This window comes from Lasiosphaeria miniovina (assembly GCF_030549165.1).
Source record: "Lasiosphaeria miniovina strain SMH2392-1A chromosome Unknown B0T26scaffold_8, whole genome shotgun sequence".
NCBI classification, from domain to species: Eukaryota; Fungi; Ascomycota; class Sordariomycetes; order Sordariales; family Lasiosphaeriaceae; genus Lasiosphaeria; species Lasiosphaeria miniovina.
Window position 1 is genome coordinate 2,348,547 of NW_026848227.1, and position 22,766 is coordinate 2,371,312.

Below are 22,766 nucleotides of genomic sequence, written 5' to 3' on the forward strand. Positions count from 1 at the left end.
AGCATGCTTTGGCTAAGTCTTCTCGAAGCCAGCGGCTTTCTGACGGCTCCACAAGGGCTTTACAACGGCTTCATTGTGCGATTAACGCACTCAAAACCAAGTCATGCTGTCCTTATTCAGCGAGGGAAGAAACTGGCTTAGCAACACGTCTAAAACTGACAGATTATAACATGCAGGAGCTCATCGTGACACGGAGTTTCTGGGCTGGAATAGGGTCAGTCAAGCGAGCCGCAGCTCGAAGATATGGTATCAAGGGTAACACATGAGTTACATAGCACACATGTAACTAGGTAGCTGGACAGTTGGTGTTGGTGTTAACTACCTCTCGGTACCGAAGCAGTGTGCTTCTTACACGATACCTATTTATCTGCTGGTGACACTACCTAGTTATGTAGGACTACCATGATTGAGGGTATTGGGCTGTGAGGTGACTTGTGTAAGGTGGTCCGGCATGTGCCTCGATCGCTTTCTAATCCGCACAGGGGAGAGGAGTTGGTGAAAGGGGGGAATTAATGGGATAATGTCTGGAGAGAGAACTCAGGCGCAACCGCGGTGGTGCGACGTAGCAATAGCCAATTAACATTTCAGAGAATGACTGTCATGAGTCCCAAAGAGGTGCCAAAAGGTGATTCTGGAGAGGTGCTAGGGGTCAAAATGAGCTTCATCTAGAAGTTCAAAGTGTTCAGGATGTTCAGCCACCCAAGTTCAGCTTTTCCACACCTATCCAGCTGGAATTGCTAAAGTAACAGCCTCCTTGTCTCGTTCTAGGCCACTCTACTCTTCCCCACCAATGTCGTGCGTCGTTCCAAGCATTTCATGTAGAACCGATGCGAGAAGTTATTCTATGATTGTGGTACACCTGTAGCTGAAAGCTTTCTCGCGGTGACTTTGAGGGGTGGTGTCTTATCTAAGTAGCACCGCCGCCGTGGCCGGAGCTCCTACCGCCCACGGAAAAATGATGCGTCTCCGAATGATAGCTTGAGTGGATATGGCTGGCTGAATTACAGCACGTGTGAGGTGGGAGATGGTCGTGTCGACCCAAAGGGTCCATTCCCCCTTCAGGAGGTAACTCTTCGACGGGGTCATACTCCTCATCTTCGTATTCTTCCTCGTCGTAATACTCCTCGCTCTGGGTGCCCTGGCTGTAATTGCCGTTCATGGCGGTACCGTGGCCGGCAGGCTGGTTGGGATCCTGTGCCGCGCTGTTGTTCTTGGCCGGAGGCTTGCCATTCTTCTTGCCCTTGTGCTTTCCTTTCTTCATTCGTTCCCATTGAGCCCTCCGCTGTTGTTCCAACTGCCGTTGCTTGCGGTCTTTGATCTCGTACTGCCGCACCAAAGCCTCGGGAGGGTGTCCAAAAATCGACTCGTACTCGCAGAAATGGCAGATCCAAATTTCCTCAGGCTTAGGCGGATGGCGCTTGTTGTACAACTGGGCTTGCTGCCGACGAGCCTTTGCCGCAGAGTTGCATTCTTTTGCTAGACTTCTCCGCGTGCGTTTTTGCGTGGGCACCGTCTGGTGTTGGCCACCATCGCCACCTTTCGAGGCTGCTTCTTTAGGTGCCATGTCGGCAGCTGGAGGCATTGCTGAAGCTGCATGACCACCCTGCGAGGATTGGGGCGTGCGCGACCAGTTCTCTTTCACTTGTCGAGCTGCAGATGGCTGATGTGCCTGTGGTGCTATTCTGAAGTCGGGGCCAGGCCATGCCAATGTACCAGGCACTTGCGAGTCGCACGTGAATGTGAACTGTGCTGATGCAGGGCTGCGCTTGGTGACCAACTGCTGGTGCAAGAGACTAATGTTTTCTTGGCCTTGGCGCGGGGCAAGTTTCTCGGAGTTAGCAATGGCTGTGGATATGATACCGGTATTCTCACCTGTTATAGAAAATTAGCATCAGAGCATATAACTGTCAACGAATAGACAAGCAAACACCTACTCGAGCCAGAAGCCCATTGATTGGGGCGCAGCTTACCGTTTCTCCCAGCCCAGTTATTGGTTGAGTCAGACAACGGTCTGAGAGGGCTCCTGCCGCTCCTAGGCCGGCCGTATCTCCCTCTTCCAGGTCCAGCGACATTCTGCGTCCCCGAAGCGAAGTTTCCGGAGCCATAGTATGGAGTCGGGGAGGGGGGCAACGAGAGTGCGTGGCTTTCTGCAGATTGAGCAGCGGCAGCAAGAGAGGCAGCCCCAGAGTTAAGATCATTGATGATATGGATTCCAATTAGAGCAGAATCCTGAGCCGTTGGGATTTTCCTTTTCTTCTTATTGTTTGTGTTCTCAAAGGAATCGTACCCGTCAACCGAGGACGTTGCTGAGAGAGGGAGGTGGGAGTTTGCATGTCTTCCTTGCTGCTCCGACTTTGGCGGCAGAAGTCCGGGACGGCCAGATGGATCAGCGCCCGATCGAGTGGCCACACCTCGCTTAAGCGCAGCATCCTCGTCGTCACTCTCGGCACCCGGGCCATTTCTCCTCGCCTGGCCTGGTTCAAGCTCCGAAGGCCCCCCACGGGCATGTCCAGAGCTTGGAGTCTGCTCCTCCTCTCGTAGCGGATAGGGATATGGAAACAATGGAGCAACGCTTTGCGGGGCAAGGGGGTACCGAATCGAATCGGCAACCTCTTGAGATAAACGCTCCCGCAACCGCCGTTTCGGCAAGGGCCGTATAGGTCGGTCCGGGAACAGCGACGACACTGTATCTGCTGACATACTCGGATCTTGGTGGTTTTCTGGTTGGCAGACCGGGCGGCAGCGGGTTAGCTTCAAGACAAACCACAGAAATACGGAAACAAAAGCGAGAGACAGCATGAGGGCAACCAGGAGCCTGCCCGTGGCAGGCAAGGCAGGAAGATGTCGCCCAGTGACGAGCATCATTGCCTCTGCGTGGCCCGTCGGTGGTTGATTTTGGGGAAGGGGAGGGTGGGTGAAGTGGAAGGAGGTAAGTGCACTTGGTCTGGCAGCAGAATTGTCGGGAGGGTTGGAGTTTGTCGGGAACGGGAGTGGAAGGTGCAATCAGACAACTTACCCGTTCAAAATCTCACATAGTACCCAAAATACTCTCAAGATACGATCAACAGCCGATGACCGCCTGCTCACCTTGGTCCCTCCTTTGTATGCCTCGGGCTACGCGGCCTTCTCTCAGCTCGGCGATTTTCTGACGTCAGTTAAGCGGCAGAGATTCGAAGTTGCAACGATGTGGTATCGATCTGATGGGGGTGGCTGCGAAGCCGTGCTGATGTCGTGGCCGCTTCACTTTTCTGCCCAAAGACAAATCAGACTCGACTCCTGATTCTAGCCGTCACAATAACACGTTCTCAGAAACCCCTCAGCCCAAAATCAGATCTTTACTTCCATGGACTGCTCCCTCACGAAGCTCTATAACCGTCCGCTGGCAGCAGCCGTAGCGCTGGTCTTTGGGCCAGCAGCGAGTAGTCGGCGAGGGGGGCCCGATTCTCGGCTTGATCAGCTTGCAGCAACCCACCTTGAGGCCAAGTCCTAGGCCACGACGGTTTGGCAGATTTCTTTCCAAAAACCTAGGCACCAACCGTGAGGTAGCTGGCAAGGGAAGCGAAAATAAGTTGGGTGGTTGTCGTATCGTGCTGTTGAGTTGCTGGGTGGATTCTGAGAGAGCAAACTGAGAGATCTGTGTAGTGATTAGGAGAACAGTGGCTGGTGGTGCTGGCCAGGACCTAACGAAACGTGTTACATAAGCAAGGTTTGGCTTCCTCCTGGTCGGCCCCTCCCCCATCAGGCAGAGAGCAGGTGGCGCTGATGGGTGCTTTTAGTCCGAAAATATTCCGTCCTGTCCCACCTCTTTCGCAGGGACCCGGGCCTGAGTGAGAGGGAATTCCGGACACTGTCCTCAGTCTGGAACTGTACAAAACTTGAGGAACGGCCGTTCCGCATCGACAATTGAGCACCTTCGAACTTTATCCAACGGGCTAAGTGAAAAGCTTGCATGATTCAGTAGGTTTGACGTGTAGATATCAATCGTAAGTATATATCTCAGTTTGTCCCCGGAAGTCTCTGCTCGAATTCCTCAAACTCTGGTGCTGTCTGCAACACTTTGGACTAGTGGAAAGAGTCGGCAGCAATTGAACGTGATGTCATTTTGTGGTTTCGTCTAAATTCGAAACTGTGCCAGTGTTGCACTTTTGGCACTGTAAGATGCAGTCGCAAACTAAATCTCATGCTTCTGCTGGAGGTGTCGATTGGGGGGATGGCGCCCCGCACTGGAACCGAGCGAGGTAAGCCAGGGTGCAGCGCAGGGCAGCTCTAGCCAAAAAACTGCTGGGGGAAAAGATCGTTCGTTGTGCGGTGCTCCAAAGCGCTTCCGCTCGCCGCTCCGCTCTCCTCTAGCTCTGCTCCTCCTCCATCCGCCTTCCCACCACGCCCTCTCCCTTCTGTCGCGTTCACCTCGAGTTGCCCATGCGAAGGCCAGCTATGAGAGGTTCACCGTTTCTGCAGCGACATCTTGAATTCCCCCTGACCGTCTGCCCACCGACTTAGTGGAAGCCCAGCTGATCTCCCTCGGCGTCTCTCTCCAGCCCGCGTTCGCATCTCTCGCTGGCCTGGTCTCTACACCCTCTAGTCGTCAGCCTGCATTCTTCGCTTTTCGGCTTTGCTACAATTGGGTTCAAGAGCCATTTGGATCCGGTTACAGTCCCATTGAGCGTCTCAGTATAGCCTTTGCTGCTCGTTGGTTCGCGCCTCGGTTCCCCCCGACCCCCGACTCTCTACTGCCTGCCCACCTCAGCAGGCGCCCACCTTCGTTCATACGATCCAAACACTTGCAGGAGGCAGCCACCTAGAAGATTGCGCCTCCTGTGCAGGCCATCTTCGTTCCAGGTTTTCCTTTTGCTTGCTCGCCTCAGCTGCGACAAGCAGCGCGACCGCGCCGTCCGAGCTTGCGCCCCAAGGTCGCGCGATCCTCGCGAGCCTCGACAACGAACTCGACAACCCCCTCCGCACCACCATAATCCCTCCTTACTTAGCACGAAACGCCTGCGGAATATATATCTACCTTGAGAGTCACAACGCAAGTGCCGCCTCCAATCGCTTCAGCCAGGCTCCTCCCAGACCACGCACAAACGCGTACACACTGCCGGAAGCTCCAGTCTTCTAGGCGCGCGGGGATTTTAGATTACTGGCTTGAGCGGCTTCTCTCTCTGCGGGACTTTGAGCGCATTCTGCAATCTTTTGCGGTTTACGGTCAGAAAAACGCAATCCTGCCTTTGCTAGCTAGGTGCAAGCAATGGCAGGTCACGACCCGAGGCGGTCTTCCAGGGCGCGAACCACTCAACCTCAATCGCAAATCTCGTCTACAACCTCGAGCACCTCAGGTCGGGCGGATCGAAACCCTCGATTCTTTAACAAAGGCGGCTCGCCTCATAAATCTGCCTCGACGGGTTCCTTGTCATCTGAGCCACCGGAAGACACAATCATGGCGGAAGACACGCTTGGAACACGGCGGCGCACTCGTGGACAAGTCGAAGAGCGAGAGAGAACAGGGACAAAAATGGAAAGAGTTGAAATGTCCAATGGGGACGATGATCTCCAGGAAGAGGACGAGGCAGTTCGCTGCATTTGCGGGTTTGACGACTACCCAGGTCCTCCACCCTTTGACGAAGACACGAAGCATGGCCTCAAAGACTCGGTGGATATCGATCCGATATTTGCGACAGATGTTACTGACGATGCAGCTGGATTCTTTGTGCAATGCGACGTTTGCAAAGTTTGGCAGCACGGCGCCTGTGTTGGGATTATGACAGAAGAATCAAGCCCCGAGGAGTACTTCTGTGAGCAGTGTCGAAAAGATCTGCATAGAATTTTCACGGCGAGCAATGGGTATTTTCTCCCATTTCTTTTTTATCGGGATGGCTGTGCTTTGTTCTCGGCCACGAGGCTGAGTTCAGCTGAATGCTCAGCTGGTCCGGCTGACGGCACCGTCGATCGCGTCTCATGCGACCTCCTGGGATCTCGTTTCGCATTACATGTTCAACAAGACATCGCTAACACCATGGCTCGCAGACAACGGTTTTCGCACTATCTTCCGCTCAAAAGGTACTCGAGACATTCGTCGACAGCTGTCTCGCTGAATAAGGATGGAACCAGATCACCGCCGAAGGAAAGAGAGGGCCGGAATGGACGAGGCTCTTCAGCGAGCCAAAACTCGAAGCGGAGGTCTACAATGAACAGCCGAGAAGCCGGCTATGATGAGGCAGAGGCATTGCGACGAGCGATTGAAGCAAGCAAGGAAGATGCAGCCCCTGAGCTGCCCGAAGGTGGCTCGAGACGACCGAAACGAGGAAGAAGCGATAGCGAAGAGTAGGTTTATTCCTCGTGTCCTGGCATGCCCATCCACTAATGTCTCCAAAGGAAGCTGGAGGGCGCCAAGAGGCGGAGAACAAGCTCCCGGTCCGCATCTCCATCTCTCGACAAAGCTGCAGACGACTCGGACGAGGGCGGCGCGTTGACACGGAATGGTGCATCCAAGTCCAAGTCGCGCAGCAGCGCGGCTTTCCGTCATCAGCGTGTCGAGAAACCGTCGGAACGAGAGGAGCTGGAGAGACTGCGGGCTGAGGCTGCAAACAAGCGAAAAGGGAGGGCGGAGCGTCGCCGAGCTGAAGGTTCGGCGTCTACAATTCTGGTGAAGGTTTCTGAAGCTCATGTGGATATAGATTCAGATCCTTCGGAAGAATTGCCGCTGGCAGCTCGCGCGGCCGTGAGCAAGACGACGGCGACCGCGGGAGTGCCACGAACGACAACGACGAGCGCCACGGGGGATGCCGCCCATCCCCCATCGGCAGTAGAACCCATACCGATATCGCAGCAACCGTCCCCAGACACGGACACCACCGGCGCCGTGCCAGGGACGACCTCGACAACTTCGACGACGAGGAACGACAAGAAACGATCGCATAAAAAGAAGGGGCGTAACCAGTACACCAGGGACAGAGAAGGCAACGATGAGGACTCGCCCGTGCGGTCCCAGTCCAGAGACTTACAAAAAGAGGATCACCCACCTCCTCCAGCCGCCACCAAAGCGAGTGGCGAAGGTAGTAACACTACACACAGCAGATCTCACGCTAAAGGAAAAGGCGGAATGAGTAGCAAAATCACCATGACAGAGCTGAAGAGACGGGCAGGCAACATACTAGATTTCATCTCACGAACACAGCTGGAGCTAGCAGGAGAGATTGACGCGGCAACAGGCGAGACGAGCATCAGCAACAGCAAAACAAGCGGCGGCAGTAGCTCCTCGGCTACGACCGAGAAGAATAGTGCAAATGACGCCGGGGATGCGATAGTAGCGCCAGCAGCGCTAGCAGCGCCTCCAGAAGAAAATAAAAACGCCCCTGCTATATCCCGGTTCGAGGGCGAGTTCAAAGATCTCAACTGCATGGAAATGATGGACAGCCTGACCCGTCGCCTGGTCAAGTGGCAGCAAGAGTACGCCACATGACACCACCTATAACATATACGTATGTGTGTTTATGTGAATAATATTTTCAGACGAGAACAAGATGGGATGGTTTCAACTCGGGGGTTCTTTTTCCTCTTTTTCTTCTTTTATTCCCCGTTTCTTGTTCGGGGAGGTGAAAAAACAAACGGTCGGTCTATTTTGCTGCACATTTTTTGGCCGCTTCTTTTTTTTCCTCCTATCTATATATATCATGTTCCCTCACATGTCATGGCATGTGGGGATGTTTGTGCTGGGAGCAGGCAGGTATGACGGGATGCGCGGGATGGGAGGAGGGTCATACCTTTCCATCCTACCCCTACTGGGTTAAAACTATTACAACTCGGAAGGGCATTGCTGGCGTTTGGCTTTTTTTTTTCTTAAATGCGCCCCATTTTTCATACGCATACGCACGCTTTTCACCTAGGGAGATAGGTCGTCTGGGCAGGCAGGCGCGGAGCCGAGCTCGGATTCTTGCTACCTCTTTACCCTCTCATTCTCTCTCCCTATATATTATTTTTATATATTTATATTGGGAGTAACCAACCACTCAGTTGCTCAGGCACCCTCGCGCCTCTGCGCTGGGGTCTCTTCGAGATGGGTGATGATGGTGGGAGTTTCGAAACTTGGGGTGGAACCAAGGTCTGATCAGTTATGAAAGAGGGGCGCGGGGATTGTGTATTGTTAAATCCAGGGAGGGGGGAACGGTTTGGGATGGAATTTCATCGGATAGGGGTAGGGCATGGGGATGGGATGGAATGGGATTGGGAATTTAAGGGGGGGGCAAGGTTTTATGTTATTATTTCCCTCCATATCTTTCTTTCCCTTCTGAGGTTTCCAAATACCCACACGACCTTCCTTTTTCAAATTATTCTCACATGGCGGTTCTTGGTCTGGGTTTCTCTCTCCTCTCCTTGTCGTTGTCCCTCTTTCCCGGCCGTGATACTAAAAGTTTGGTGAGATCCTCCTCGCCCAATGTGTGTGTGTGAGTGAGTGAGTGAGAGAGAGAGGACAGGGAATTATCTCTGATTTATATCTTGTGATTTTGTGTTTTTCTTGGCATACAGCCATCCATCTATCTCTCTACATGCCTATCTATATCCTATCCAGATACGTATGGCCTACTAGGCAAGTATCTTGTCCATACTAGTCATTCAATAATGTGCAATCTATACGATACAGTTTATACACTCGTGCCGTCCAGGCATCGTCCCCCAAAGCGAGGTAAGGGCTCAGAGGCTACATATGTGTTACATAAAGCGCGGTGGTGGTGGGTATCTCGTTGTGTCGGTATCTCTGCGTGTAGTGTGTCCTCTCTACGCTGTCCTCTGTCGTGGTAATTGTGTAATGTGTTGTTAGGGTCGTGAGTAAAGGCAGGTGCTAATTACTAGGCCACGGCGCCGGAGTCTGCATGGGTGGCGCGCTTCGCGTCGTTGGCGGCCTTGCGCGTGACCTTCTCCTTCTTGCGCGCCTGGCTCAGGCTCAGGGCAGGCTGCTTGGCGGCCGCGGCCGCCAGGGCCAGCGTGTCGGGTGTGACCTTGTCGAGCATAAAGCGGCCGAGGTGGCCACGGCGCCACTCCTTGACGAAGTAGTCGGCGGCGCTCTCGAGGGAGGGCACGCCGCCGGGGCCCAGCTTGCCGGTGCGGCGGCCGACGCCGGCCAGCAGCTCGTGGATGTCGTTTGTGGGCGCGGGGCTGAACTCGCGGTACAGCGTCGGGTCCTGCAGGTTGAGGTGGTACAGCAGGTAGTCGGCGATGGTGACGGTCGAGATGATGCCGTCCTTGACGCAGCCAACGAGGGCCAGCTTAAGCATGTCCTCGGCGCTCGACACGTAAGGCACAAAGACGCCGGGCGTGTCGAGGATGAAGACGCCCTCGCCGAGCCCCTGCGTGTCGGGGTCGCCGTCCGTCTCGCGGCCCAGGATGCGCACGGGCGTGCCCAGCTTCCGCGTCACGCCCGGCTCGGACCCCGTCTTGGCCGCCTTGACCGTGTTGGTCATGCCCTCGGCCCGCAGCCGGTTCAGCAGCGTGCTCTTGCCCGTGTTGGGCATGCCGACCACCATGGTGCGCAGGCCCGTCAGGCTGTTGGCGTCGCGGGCCACGTGGCGGATGGCATCGAGCAGCTGCTTGTCGCAGCCTCCTCCTCGGGAAGACCGCAGGGACTTGGCGTCCCTGAGGCGGTCGCGCGGGCCGGCGCCGACGAAGACGACGGCCTGGGCGTGGCGGTGCTCTTCGTGGAAGCGGGCGAGCAGGCCGTCGGCGACCTCGATCTTGCCCCTGTTCCGGGGGTCGCGGGCCGAGGGTGGCCTGGGCCCCAGATCGCGCTTGGTGTAGACGATGATGCGGCTGCGGCCGGCGGCGGTCAGACTGCTCTCCAGCAGAGGGTTCCACGAGCTCAGCGGCACGCGGTAGTCTCGGCACTCGATTATGAGCCCCACGTGCGAGAGCGTCCTCTGCATCGTGTACAGGGCGGCGCGGTGGTGGCCGAGATAGTAGGAGCGCGTGATGGACGACGACACCTCGAAGGCCTGCCGCGGCTGGAACCCGACCGAGGCCTGAGGTGCTGCCATCTTTGCCGCTGCATTGGTCGCCGTAGTGGCGGCCGTTGCCGCGATGCGCGACGGAGAGGCCATTTTTTTTGTATTTTTTCTTCCTCTTCTTGACGGAAAGATATCTTGGTTTCAACAAGACACGATTTAGAGGATGAGGATGAGGATGAGGATGAATATGAGATGAGCGTAGTGGATGGCGACACAAGTTGAAGCGCGAATGCGGGCTTCACCCCGTCGCTAGTAATCCATCCCTCTCACGTCTCTTTTCCATTCCCTCGCGTCTCTTAAACCCTTTTCTGTTGCGTCTATCAGATAAATATAAGACGACTCTTCTCGTAGCCAGACAACGCGGTACCGAGAGGTGGATTAAGAGGTTTTACGGCTCCATTGTGCACTTATCCAGGTTTCCACTGAAAATCAATGCACTGCCTAGGAGCATGTCACTGCTGGTTTGCTCACACGCATGTAATTAGCCAAGTAATAACCAACCCCCCCCCCCCCCCCACACCATGCATATCATCTCGGCTCACTCACAGCGCACATCAGTCAACGTCTAGACGACATTAAATAAAAAGTCCTGAATGCAGACAGCTTTAGTATCAGAGATAGCGATAGGATTAATAAGCGCAAAAAAGAAAGCAGAGCTAATAGTCGTAGGGAATCATGAAAAGAAAGCATATACAGGCCATCCATCCATCCATCCGTCCATCCTTTGAAACCGCTCTTTCTTTCCGTTCTTGACCAAAATCCCCATGTTACAATCCAAATAGGCAACGGAACAAAAAAAACCCCCCCCTCTCCCCCCCTCCCCCGGCCAACTATTCTTTCCCCTCTCAGCTCTTCTCCGCATGTCCCTCGTTCAGCAGCATCTCTAGCACGATCTGGCCCTTGTCAATCTCTGGATGGCTCATGCAGATCTTGACGGTGCCTTTCGAGTCTTGCGCAGCCGGCTGGAGGCCGCTTCCCGTCGGGCCTCTGAACCCGTAGTCGAGACAGCGCACATCGCGTCCGGCGATGATCTGGCGGAGCCGGCCGTTCTCGGCGTTGCGCACCTCGACATAGTCCTCGTTGAACAGAAGCAGGTAGTTCCCAAACATGGTCGCCGCCTTGGCCTTCTTCTGCTTGCCCGAGTACTCCATGATGAGCGTGCGGCTGATCTCGCCGTGCTTGTCCACGTACACGGCGCAGTCCTCATACGTCAGCAGGAACTCGTTGTCGTTTAGCTTGAACATGCCCAGCGGCCGCTGTTCCTTGACGCGCGACGCGATGTTGGCGATCGCCGGCAGGCTGAGGTCGCGCGGGATCGACTGCGTCACCTTCTTGTCCAGCGTCAGCAGCTCAAAGCCCTTGGCCGACGCCACGGCGATGTACGACTGGAACAGGTTCAACGAGTAGCACTCGGTCGGGAGATAGAACTCGTCAAAATCGCGGAACGACTCGGTGCTCCCTGATCCCCCCTTCCTGCCCCCAAACAGCCGCGTCTTCTTCTCCGTCGCCTTTTGGAACACTGGCTCGAGCACCTTGAACGTGTTATGCATGCCCTCCTTTCGCTTGTAAAAGAGCAGCATCCGATCCTTCATGCGCGCCGTGGCGAAGAAGGCAACATCCTTGGCCAGCCGTTGCGGCGCCCGACGAGAGTTGTCGTGAGCCGGTGCCGGGAAGTTTGATACCGGTGCGACCACGTCGAGCGGGTACGAGATTAGAGAACGGTCCGCGATCAAGAGGCAGACCGAGAAATCCTCCAAGACTGCAATCTGTGTGACCTTGTTGATCTGCACAGATCTCGTCCACCCGCGAGGGTTCGACGCCTCGGAAATGTACACGCCGTAGTCCGTCCCGACGGCAATAACCGACTTTCCAAAGCACTGAAACGACGTGGCACAGTTGACCTGAGCACGGCACACCGGTGGTGGACCTCTGCCCGGGCCGTACACCTTCTCCATCTCCCGGATGGCTCTGTCTAGAGGAGTCCCCCTGATGGACACACCCGACTGCCTCCCAAGGGCCGATGCCGAGTCATAGGCAAACCCGCTGTCCGAGAGGACCCGCAAGCGGAAAGGTTCGGCATTTTGGGCGTACAGCGCTCGAGCATGTCTCGTCTTTGCCTCGATGATTGCCGCGCACCAGGCCGAGCGATCCTGGGCTGTGGCCGCGTATAGTGTGTAGATCTCGTGACCAAGATGTTTTATCCTGAAAGGGTAGATGATCTTACTCTCATCGACTCCACCCGATGTAAGGCGAGTGACCGTGTTCATGGACCCTAGGGAGGAACTAGTTCCCGTGTGATCCAGTCCGGGACGCTCCGAAGTATTGGAAGCCACTTTGTTAAGCTGTGTCCCCGAGCCGGTAGCGGCAGCGGTTCGCGTAAGAGGGGCGGTGAGTCCCTTCTGTTTGGAGACGGGATCTTCGCTCAAACTCTCGAGGAAGAGCAATGGCATGGGGATTGGCTGTACACAGAAAGTTAGCAAACACCCAACGAAGAGACTATTCAGAGTTCCAGCAACATACCTCTTTGGAAACGTCGTATTTCTTATCATCCCGTCCGTCCTTGGTCACCACAGCCTTGGACAGTATGAAATAATGGTCGAAGAGCAGGGCGTGCGTGTCAACCCAGCGGACACCCTTCGAGCCCTGCCTCTGGAGGTCTCCCTGCTTGAGCAGCTCTCGCCCCAGATGGTCGAGGTTCAAGACGGATTGGAAGCCGGGCCGGAGCACCAGCATGTTCTGCAGCTCAAGCAGTTCGACCTTCTTTGTCATCTCGGCCACTTTCTCGTCGCATTCGTGCGTAACTGCCTTGATCTCCTCGAGCGCCTTGGTCAGGTTGGCCTTCTCCTCGCTTTCGCCTACCATATTTTTCTTTACCGTATCCAGTAGCAGACCGTACCTTTGGAGGCGAGCAATAGGCGCTCTCACAAACGTGGTCCACTCCAGACGCTTCGACCGCTTGTGTTCCCGAACCATATCCAAGAACTGGCGGAAGAGCAGGTTCCTACCCGCCTCCTTCCGCATCAGATATGACGCGTGGGGGTATGACGAGCAGTACTCGATATAAATGGGCCTGGCCTTCCGAATCCACTCCCTAAACAAATCGCTGAAGCCGCTGACGAAAGGCCCCTGCTCCTGCTGTCGATACTTGAGCTGGGCAAGCAGATGTTCTTTGTTGATCTGTTGCACGGCATCAACTTTGCCGAACACGGCGTCGAGAAACCTCTCCATCCTGTTCACGGTAATGATGGGCGGTTGATAGGCCCGAAGCTGGTCTCTGTAGAGCAGCCGAAGCACGTCAAGCTGGCCCATGTACTCCTCCTCGCCCGTGACGATCTCGTGGAGCACGTTCTGCCTCTCAACCTCCTTCTTGGGTTTGTCTTTCAAATCCTCCAGCTTCACGCCGTGGAATGTCGCCCAGTCTAAGATGATTACATCTTCCTCAGACATCATGTGCTCCAGGTTCGCCTTCTTTAGCGTTCTGCCACAGTGATGTGAGTAGCACCTAACCGGTATGCCATTGTCGTGGAGTCTCGGAGCAAGCCTCTCGTCCTCGTGTAGCTTGGGCGCATAGCAACCTGAGCCTGTGAGCTGCCACAAGACGCCGTACATCTCGCCGGCGCCAAACTTTACCCACTCTTCCTCTGGAATGAGGATACCGGCTGCGAACATGGAATCTACAACTGAGGCACTCAACGACTCGGCGTCAGCGACGTTCATTGTGGGCACCTTGAAGCAGAACAGTCTGAGGACCCCTTCTTCGATCGTCTTCCTCTTCAGGTCCGGTTCACCCTCTGCCATTTCACGGACCCAGGCCGTGATGCCGCTGAGTGCCCATGGCTCCGCACATCGATTGAGCTCCGTAGTAGTGAGTTTTGAAGGTACGAATTTTCTCCTCCTCCCTGTTGGCAGGGTAATCATATCGTAACCGGCAAGAGACGCCGGCGTCCCAGTATCATATCCTTCGTATAGAGTTCCCTGCTGATTTGGATGATGCTGGTGCTGTTGCGACATCTGTTTCATGGCCCGCCTCCGCTCCTCAGCAGCGTCTGTCCGGGAGCGGGCAGGTGCCAGCACCGGAGGCGTATTGCTGTGGCTTGAAAGAGAGATTGACCTCTCTACTGGCGGCTGTTGTGCGTTGAGTTGGCTCTGTGCATCTGGGGCTTCATGATATTGGGTTCTTGAATCGGCGCTCAGAGAGTAAGTGTGTTGATACTGGGCTTTGGCTGGCGGGTAGGCGGCTAGTAACGATCCAGAAGAGTCGGGACCCGGAGGCAAGGCGGGAAGGGGTCGGTTCGACAGTCCCGGGTGATAAAACATATCCGGGTAGTCTTCTTTGATGGGCGAATCGCTCCCGCTCTGTCTCGAGTGGACGGACACTCGCTCCTCACCCTCATCAAAGCTCAAGCGATGAACCTGGGGAGCCTGAAGGCCTCCCGTGCCGGCGTAGTCCACTGATACGTCCGAAAAGGGGGGAAATTCGGCTCCCTGGCCCTGTGGGGTTTGCATGGGCGGCGGAGACACTCCCTCGTTGCCATACTGCAGATTTCCAGCATATCCTCCCCCGTACATTCCCAAATCCATGCCTCCATAGTCACTATCGGTACTCGCCTGCTCCTCTGCAGGCGGGGACAGCTGGGCCGAGGGCATTGGGATCTCCCCGTACGGCGGGTAGCTGACTCCGCCAAATCTCCGGTCGTCCATATCGCTTTGCATGGCCAAAAGACCGGCTGCTCCTTCCGGGTCACTCTCTTCGGAATCCCAGTTATACGTGGTTGAGACATTGTTCCTGTTCACGGTCGACGCATTGGACGCATAGCGAGCTACACCAGTATCCGCACCGGCGCCTTGTGTTGTGTTAATCGTTGAAGCTGTGGAGTCATAGCGTCGCAACGTCTCCATGTCATCATCCGACACCTCTCCATTAACAGGCCGGGGGCGTTGGCCATGCGACACGCCAAGGTCCGACACAATATCCTGCATAAGGCTTTCCTGTGTGAACTGGAAATCGTCATCCCCACCCCCGTTCACTCTCCAGTCCGACTCCTCAGGCACATCTTGCATCGGGTGACCGGGAAGCGGAGCATTTGTTGGATGCCTCTGGAGACTTGTAGCGGGCTGGGAATGTGTTGGAGGAGAAGGCAGTGGCGAAGTTTGAGAGCTCGATCGAGAGGCTCTATTGACAAAAGAGTTTGGTTCTGGCGAAGCGTAATTTGGGCCAACGGGTATATTAGAGTGACTAGGGTATGGCGCCTGGGTGGCTGAAGAAGACGACGAATATCCGGGGCTCGGGCCGGGACTGGCGCCGTTTGAAGAATACGAGCCATAGTGCTGCTGGCTACTCTGTTGGTTAACCTGCTGGCCACCATGCTGACTGCCATGCTGGCTACCATACGATGAAGAATACAACTGATCGTACTGCGAAGAGCTGGCGGGTGGTGCAGCAGGAGGTATGTATTGTGAACTCCGCACTGCCGGATAGCTTTGCTGAGCTGGTGGCGTAACGGTTGCAGGCGGTTGGGGCATGCCGTAGCCAGTTACAGACGGCGGTTGGCCGTAGGCCGTGGACTGGGGCCGGGCGGCCGGCGGTGAGCCATAGCTATAGCTATAACTATTGTATCCAGTCACCGTGGCCTGTCTTTGGGGGAGCACTACATTTGTAGCATATGCCGCTGGGTTGTATGCCTGCGGGGTGTAGTTCGTGGGCGTCGAGCTGAAGGTTGGGCTGGCGGGCGCATAAGGACTCCCCTGGGCATATCTCGTTGGAGGCGGGGGATGATACGGAAGGGAAGTTGACTGCGACCGGGCGAAGAGTTGGGGGTTATATGTAGAGTGCGTTGGCGTCGGCGGGCCCTGGCTCTGATATGGACGTTGTTGATAGCTAGACATGGCTGCATTTTGTGTGAAGGCAGTCCGGTTCGGGACCGGCTGCGAGCTGTTTACAGGGCTCGAAATGAAGAGCTCTTCTTCGCCCCTGCCGTTACTTCCTGCATAGGTGGGCTGGACCGTGTCGTCGCCATTGTTGAAGCTTTGCCGTCGCGGGGGGTATGGTACTGGCTGCTGTTGCTGATATGGCTGTTGCTGCTGCTGCTGGTCTTGGACCTGGGGGGCGACCGGGTACTGCGCCGGGGGGACATGGCCGTATCGGCGCGAGTCGTCGCCTCGAAATGACATGATGTTTGGCTTGGCGACTCAACCGGCTTCCTTGGCGTTGTCGTCGGCAGAGACGGGGGCGAGGGCGAGGGCGAGTTCGCGGACAGCGGGACCTATTTGCTCAACGGCAACAGATAAGCGGCTGGCAGTGGCGGCGAGGCCGCATAAAGCAGCACGGCGTGCGACGGTCGGATTCACAAGGCCAAATCCGCGATCGCCGGATGAATCGTGTTCGTGTTCCAAACAGACTAGTAAGCATAAGCGCTCGTGAGGAAGTCGTCGGTCAAGACATGGAGCCTGTTTTCAGTCGTCGAGGGCGTAAGCCGGGCGCCAAATAATCTCGCAGGGCCTGTCGCTGTGGCTGTCGAGATTGCTGTAAATGTTGCTTATGCTTTTAGACTCGATGTTGCGGGCTGTGTCGGTGTTCGGGGTTATCGCTGTCGGTCGCAGACTGCGTCAGGCAGATGGGGATGCTGCGATCTGCCTATTTCGGGTTACTGTACAAAGGTTTCGATTGATTAGACGTTATCGAGCGCAAGTCGCTGGCAGCAAGCCCCAAGTCGCGATTCGCAAGGCCAAAATGTCAGGTTGATTGACCTGAGTCGTAGAGAAGCCCGGCGGTGGGGAAGGCGCAAAACATAAAGTGTGCCCGATATCAGCAGTCCTGCCCGGTCCTGAGGTGGTTCGTCCTGGATTTGGGGTTTCAGGCCGTCGATGGTAGGTTGGGTTGGCGAACCGGAGTAGCGAGCTCAGCGGCAAAGCCCGCCTAGGCCTGCGGCGTCACACTTCTAGGCGGAGGCCCGTACTTTCTCGCACTAGATGTGTATTCATGTATCGTATCTTACGCACCACAACTTCCCGCACCCGGCGCAGCAAACGGCCGAGGCAGCCCAACCATCCAGGAAGGCAGACGGAGGACAGTGCGAACGAGTATAGGCAAAATAACGTCCAGTTCGGTGACCAAAAGTCGTCAAGATTCGCAAATAGATGGGCAGCCTTTGCGAGTCATTCCAAATCTAAAACTTCTTTAACCCGTATCTTTAATATGTGTATGTACCTATAAGAGACTTCGTACGTCCAGATACCAGGTAATGTATATAAATTACCGTGCAGCAGAAGGCTCTCGCCTGGCTTCTGGAGGCAGTATGAGGCTTTCCGCCATCAGGCCAGCTCTTCAAGCTACTGTAGGCAGGTCTGTCCATGTGTGATGAAAAGGTGGTCAAGGCACTGGTGTGTTTGGGAGCCTGCCCGAGGCGGGAGCCGCCCGTCGAACTGGTTATGTGTCGCGGCGTCGATAGCCTCTCCTCTTCAGATCCCTACGTTACATACCTCAGGTACCCAAAAAGCATTTAAGATAGAGTAACTCTATCATCAATTCGCCGATCTGCTTCTGCAGCAACAGACAGGTTTCGGCAATTCAATACACCCATTACGGTAGCACACTCATACATTCTTGATGACGGCATTCGTCCTCAGGCAAAGTAAATAGGAGACAGGCCGATTGACTTGAGAACTCCCCGCTGCTCTGAGTTAGAAGTGTTTATTATTCTGTAATAAAACTAATCAATGGTCTTCTGCCCGGCTCAGCACAATGAAGGTTCATAGAACAGACCGACAACGGAAGTAAGGTATATTTAGGACTTTGTGTATTACCTGTAGGTAACCGGTATTCAGTATTCGTCCGCCTTCTTGGTGTTTGATGAATGGCCGCCGGGACCGGACTGTATTTTCTAGATTGAAATTACGTAGACAAACAAAATGAAGGTTAGTACTAGTAACTTCGAAGCCTTCCGGGCATATCGTGGTGATGCCTGCAGCCCTATCCGCCCGAAACAAGACGACGATCTTGGGGTTCGGATCCGTTTTCGATTGGAATCCTCCTGCACGTCAACGGCCCACTCTTAAGACACGGCCAAGAATCACGACAACCCGTAGTAGTTTGACGACCCGTTGTTCGATTGCTTGATTTTAGGGCGAATTGTTTTGTAGTCAGACCCTCTTCTCACATATACCTTCTGTCCACCCAAAACTATTCGACCCCTACTGGTACGGGATACTGTATCAATCTTTCGCAGTTGGCGCCCCAAACGTAGGACTCCACGGCGACGGATAATCCTAGTGCGTAGCTAAAGCGTTCGGGTTTGTTTCCACACTAGTGTGCAGACACGAGTCAACAGCCCATGCGTGATAGGTATTTCGCACCATTCAACTCGCTTCCAAGTTAAAGATCAAGGTCACAGTTCATTGAAAGTCCGAGCCACTAGAGGCAGCTGGAATCCGTGGACATTTGTAAGCGCCCAGGGCCCTTCGTTCCTATTGTCAAGTCGAGATAAAATGACGGCAACTGCGAGTGCGGGGTTCGAGTCCCCACTAGGAGCTCGGGGCCAAGTCGTCATTCCTGAGAACCCCACCCCACCTATGCCCGCCTCGTCGGAAGCACCCTTCGGCCTCCGATCGTTCCCCTCTCGCAGATAACTGTCCGTTTTTCTCCCTGAACATCTCGATCATCCCCGAGAACTCCGCCGACTTCATTGCTCCATCACAACTTCAAAACATCAAACATCGCCAATATGGTCAAAGCCGGTAAGCAAGAGCTCTCGGTTTCGAACCCCGCAGTGGACGTTGTACGAATGGAGCTTCCTGGGGCTAGTAGATCCGTTCAAAGGGGCGCCGAGGGGGCATGGCTGTTAGGGGAGGGGGGGGTTTAGTCGAGGATTTTGTGGTCCCAGAAAGAGAAAACCTTGACTATCATGACGGCGCAGCTCGATTAGACTCAGAGGAACTTCGAGAGCCTTTGAGACTCTGGCACATGTCGAGACGGGGTGTTGTTTCGGGGCAAGGTCACGCAACGTGTGCTGATATTTTTTTTCTGTTTCCAGTTGCTGTCGTTCGTGGTGACTCCACGGTCTCGGGAACCGTCACCTTCGAGCAGGACTCTGAGTCTTCCCCTACTACCATCACCTGGGACATCACGGGCCAGGACGCGAACGCCAAGCGTGGCATGCACATCCACACCTTTGGCGACAACACCAATGGCTGCACCTCCGCCGGTCCCCATTGTAGGTGGCCCCTGTCCAGCCTGAACGTCAATGGCAGCACTAACGTACCTTGCAGTCAACCCCCATGGCAAGACCCACGGTGCTCCTACTGACGAGGCCCGCCACGTCGGTGACCTTGGCAACATCGATACCGACGCCCAGGGCAACGCCGAGGGCTCCGTGACCGATAGCTTCGTCAAGCTTATTGGCCCTGAGAGCGTCATTGGCGTACGTCTTTCGGCTCTGGGCTCTTATTTAGAATCAACAGTGCTAACAGTGACTACAGCGCACTGTTGTCGTCCACGGCGGCACTGACGACCTCGGCAAGGGTGGAAACGAGGAGTCCCTGAAGACCGGCAACGCTGGTCCCCGTCCTGCCTGCGGTAAGAACCTCCCTCCCCAAAATACCATTATTGAATTTGAGCTTAATTCTGAGTCTCTAGGTGTTATTGGCATTTCGGCGTAAAAATGGAACAGACAAAAAGCACCAGGGCCGTGCCGAGAGACCGCAGCGGGCTTGATGTTGGGCGACTTTAGCCATCATAACGAGCAAAATGACCTAGTACTTGATATACTTTGAAAACGTTGTTACTCAGTTCCGCGATTACCTGCGATTACCCATTGAGAACTTACTGACTCCCTTGAATCTCTGGCTTTTGTCTTCATCCGCTGGTGGCCCTGCGTTGATGAAGCGTGGACCGTTGTGGTTCTGCTATGACCGTACCGTACTTTTGCCAATCATGCTCACATATGTCCCTTTTCTCAGCGTTCTGAAGGCACCTCACATGCTAGCAAGCACTGACGATTAGTTCCCTCGACGTCATCTTACCTGGCCAAGATTCGAATTAAGTAGTGTTTCACAGACACAACATACTACCATTTCAGGCTACTTTCATGGCATCCGCGATAGTTACACAACAGAAAGCTCAAAGCCACTGGGTCCGCGCCTACATTTATATTTCTCACCACGGAGGAGACTCTACTTTCTTTTGTCTCATTTATTGTCTTAACTCTCTCTGTTACTCTAACTCTGAATCGTCAATTTTTTTCATCGACCAGTATGCCTACACATGACCCCTAATAGCCTTGGGGAGATACAGTTCCTTGAGATAATTCTCCTCTCTGTCCGTCAGGACCTTGCCCCCCGACTCGAGAAGCTCATCCATCCTCGCGATCGAGCTGAAGCCGACAACCGGGCTGGTGAGCCGCTTGTTGAGCCACGCCAGCGGCACATGGCTCATGGGCCAGCCGCGCTTCTCCTCGATGAGGGTTGTTGTGTCGAAGCGGTGGATCTGGAGCAGGTCGATGTACGACGTGTCGAGGCGCGCGAGCGAGGCGGAGGCCTGGTTGAAGATGGCCGCTCGGCTTAGCCCGAAGTGGTTCTAGTAGTCCTTGGACGCCTCCACCCACTACCGTTGGCCCTTGCAGTGCAGCACGTCCGGGGCCTCGCCCACGGCCCAGTAGCACTTGGTGATGAGGACCACTTTCGCGCGCGGGATCTAGTACTTCTTGATGGCCTTGCCGATGAGCGTCCCGGAGGCGCCGTGCGAGTAGATGTTGGACGTGTCCCACATGTTAAGCCCCCTGTCATAGGCGGCTTTGAGCAGCGGGAGTTCTTCGTCTTCCTGGATTGCCCAGCTGATTATCCTGGGATCCCCGAGGTCGCCGCATCCGAAGATGGGCACCGAGACACGTAGGCCGTTCGTGCCCATCTGGTGGTACTTGCGTTTCGTGTTCTTCAGCGACTCCTGGATGCCGGCGGGGATCGACATGGCGAAAGGAAGAAAGATCTTGCTCGGGGGGGAGGAAAGGCTCGGGGACTACTGCTGTAACGACGACAAAACAAAGTCCCAAAAAGAAAAGCAACACAACGAACGGCTAAATCTACTATGATCAACACTTAGAGCTCCCCTAAAGAGGCGGCTTTTCATCCCCAAAAGACACATGGAGTTACCATAACATCACTTTATCACCAGGGACCATGAGGCCGCCACTCCGCATTCCATCACATTGCTAGTGATACGCAAGCCTTGCAAATGCTGGGAATAGATGCGGTAGCTCTTAGAGCCTCGGTATAAAAACTCCCGAGGCCTATCTCCCTCCGAGAAACACCCGGCAAAGGCTTCCTTGGCAGATTTATTCTTCCCAAGAGCCTCGTCAACAACTATTCAGTGATAGGACTGCAGTAAGTGTTCAATGGCGAGCAAAGGGGCCCTAGAATGGCATAAAATCGCGCCCAACACTCGCGACTGCTGTTCTGCCACCAGCCAGCTTGATGCCATACAATGTTTTGCCAGCGGGAGCGGATATACCAGCTGACGTGTACGGAGTATTCTATAACCAATAGCTGCAGGGCTGGCGAAAGGGAATACGCTCGCTCGCTCGATTAGAGAGTCCTGTCGCCGGTGTTAAGAGCTGGTGTTAACAAATAAAACCCCAGGTTGTTTTGATGGCTTGCTTTCACTTCCGCTCCTACAATATCGTTGACGATATTTTTGCACAAATGCTTGGGCGTCATGTCGATCTGTTGTTGACAGGCAGCAGATCGGCATAGTACCGACCCAAGGAACGCCAGACATCGTGGCCTAGAACTCCTGTAATATTTGTCCAACCTGTGGAATAGCATAGCCATCGAAATGTTTGCCGCTGCATCAGCCACTTGGTTTGATATATTCGGCTTGGTTGTTGTGGTTAGATTGTGGTCTAAGTTCATGTATGAAGTCGTGTAAGAGGAAAACAGAGCACGTGACCTAGGTCTAGGGACTTGGCCAAAAAGTTCAAACGGATGACCGCCGTGGAACCAACTATTTTGGGCGTTCTAATTGGCCCTTGGCCGCATTCCCCTTGTAGCCCGACCCGACCCGGACAGGTCCGGGCTGCCCGCTGCCTAGACTGGGTATCCGCAATCCTGCTGTGCTTCTGGCTCTAGTTCGTTCGCAGTTCTCATCCTGTTCGCCTCGAGTTGCTCGTTGCCAATAGTTGGCAGCTCTCGGTCGGTTCGTCCCCCCAGTCACATCGGCCCGCAGACCGACTTTTCCGTGACCGAAGGGATTCCGCGCTATCAGGGGGGGTCAATACGATCGGACTGGCCATCTGGACGGCCACGACTCTGAACAATGCGCAACAGCGGCGCGGGCCAAACCAAAAGGTCCGCAGGGTAAGGTCTGCAGTCTGCATCTGTCCCCCTGTCGGGCGCTCGCGGGTGCGGGGGCGGTGAGGGCCCAACTGCCCACTGGAGGAAAGCGAGGACGCGAGCCAAAGCCGCCAGTCCTGCAGAGGCTGGTCGTTGAACTGTCTGTTAGGACGGCGCGGCTGGGCAGCGTATTGAAAAAAAACACCGCACCATATTCTCGGCCAGTGTTTATCGAGGAGTCATGATCCCATGATTTAGGAGCTTAGCATATACGCCGTACGGAGTGCTTACCTTTTTTCCGATTTATATGTTGAGATTAATGGCAATTGGCAGAACTTAATGCTCACTGCAGACATTACCCCGTCCACAATGGGCAATTATTCCACTTCCTCGCTGTGCAGCCAGAGCCGGTCGGAGTTTTCCGAGGGTTTTTCCTCTCCCCTCCTTTCCATT

General features: G+C 54.9%; 7 protein-coding genes across 7 annotated transcripts; 3 read left to right on the top strand and 4 right to left on the bottom strand.

Moving 5' to 3' along the window:
- Positions 1–907: 907 nt before the first annotated feature.
- On the bottom strand, positions 908–2,700 carry B0T26DRAFT_657962 (uncharacterized protein; the record flags this gene model as incomplete). Its single annotated transcript, XM_060438830.1, has 2 exons — positions 908–1,872; positions 1,935–2,700. 2 exons carry the CDS (start codon positions 2,698–2,700, stop codon positions 908–910), a joined length of 1,731 nt encoding a protein of 576 aa, XP_060290408.1.
- A 2,545-nt stretch (positions 2,701–5,245) lies between these two features.
- B0T26DRAFT_658038 (uncharacterized protein) lies at positions 5,246–7,456 on the top strand (the record flags this gene model as incomplete). Its single annotated transcript, XM_060438836.1, has 4 exons — positions 5,246–5,838; positions 6,022–6,318; positions 6,370–6,620; positions 6,672–7,456. The coding sequence occupies 4 exons, from the start codon at positions 5,246–5,248 to the stop codon at positions 7,454–7,456; spliced, it is 1,926 nt and encodes a 641-aa protein (XP_060290409.1).
- A 117-nt stretch (positions 7,457–7,573) lies between these two features.
- Positions 7,574–8,184, top strand: B0T26DRAFT_504478 (uncharacterized protein). Its single transcript, XM_060435384.1, has one exon. The coding sequence runs from the start codon at positions 7,690–7,692 to the stop codon at positions 7,993–7,995; it is 306 nt and encodes a 101-aa protein (XP_060290410.1). The 5' UTR covers positions 7,574–7,689; the 3' UTR covers positions 7,996–8,184.
- A 656-nt stretch (positions 8,185–8,840) lies between these two features.
- On the bottom strand, positions 8,841–10,085 carry B0T26DRAFT_757087 (P-loop containing nucleoside triphosphate hydrolase protein; the record flags this gene model as incomplete). The annotated part of the gene is made up of 1 exon (XM_060446204.1): positions 8,841–10,085. The coding sequence occupies one exon, from the start codon at positions 10,083–10,085 to the stop codon at positions 8,841–8,843; it is 1,245 nt and encodes a 414-aa protein (XP_060290411.1).
- Positions 10,086–10,837: 752 nt separating this feature from the next.
- On the bottom strand, positions 10,838–16,163 carry B0T26DRAFT_757088 (putative RhoGEF group protein; the record flags this gene model as incomplete). The annotated part of the gene is made up of 2 exons (XM_060446205.1): positions 10,838–12,451; positions 12,513–16,163. 2 exons carry the CDS (start codon positions 16,161–16,163, stop codon positions 10,838–10,840), a joined length of 5,265 nt encoding a protein of 1,754 aa, XP_060290412.1.
- A 2,549-nt stretch (positions 16,164–18,712) lies between these two features.
- On the top strand, positions 18,713–19,646 carry B0T26DRAFT_744345 (superoxide dismutase; the record flags this gene model as incomplete). The annotated part of the gene is made up of 5 exons (XM_060444405.1): positions 18,713–18,725; positions 19,022–19,201; positions 19,257–19,408; positions 19,467–19,563; positions 19,624–19,646. 5 exons carry the CDS (start codon positions 18,713–18,715, stop codon positions 19,644–19,646), a joined length of 465 nt encoding a protein of 154 aa, XP_060290413.1.
- Positions 19,647–20,244: 598 nt separating this feature from the next.
- Positions 20,245–21,331, bottom strand: B0T26DRAFT_793337 (NADP-dependent oxidoreductase domain-containing protein; the record flags this gene model as incomplete). Its single annotated transcript, XM_060446878.1, has 2 exons — positions 20,687–21,331; positions 20,245–20,545 (listed from the first exon to the last, which is right to left on the bottom strand). Exons 1-2 carry the CDS (start codon positions 20,950–20,952, stop codon positions 20,245–20,247), a joined length of 567 nt encoding a protein of 188 aa, XP_060290414.1. The 5' UTR covers positions 20,953–21,331.
- Positions 21,332–22,766: the final 1,435 nt, after the last annotated feature.

Excerpts from the sequence above, each read along its gene's own strand:
- B0T26DRAFT_504478 (XM_060435384.1), top strand. The coding sequence starts at position 7,690 with ATGTGGGGATGTTTGTGCTGGGAGCAGGCAGGTATGACGGGATGCGCG.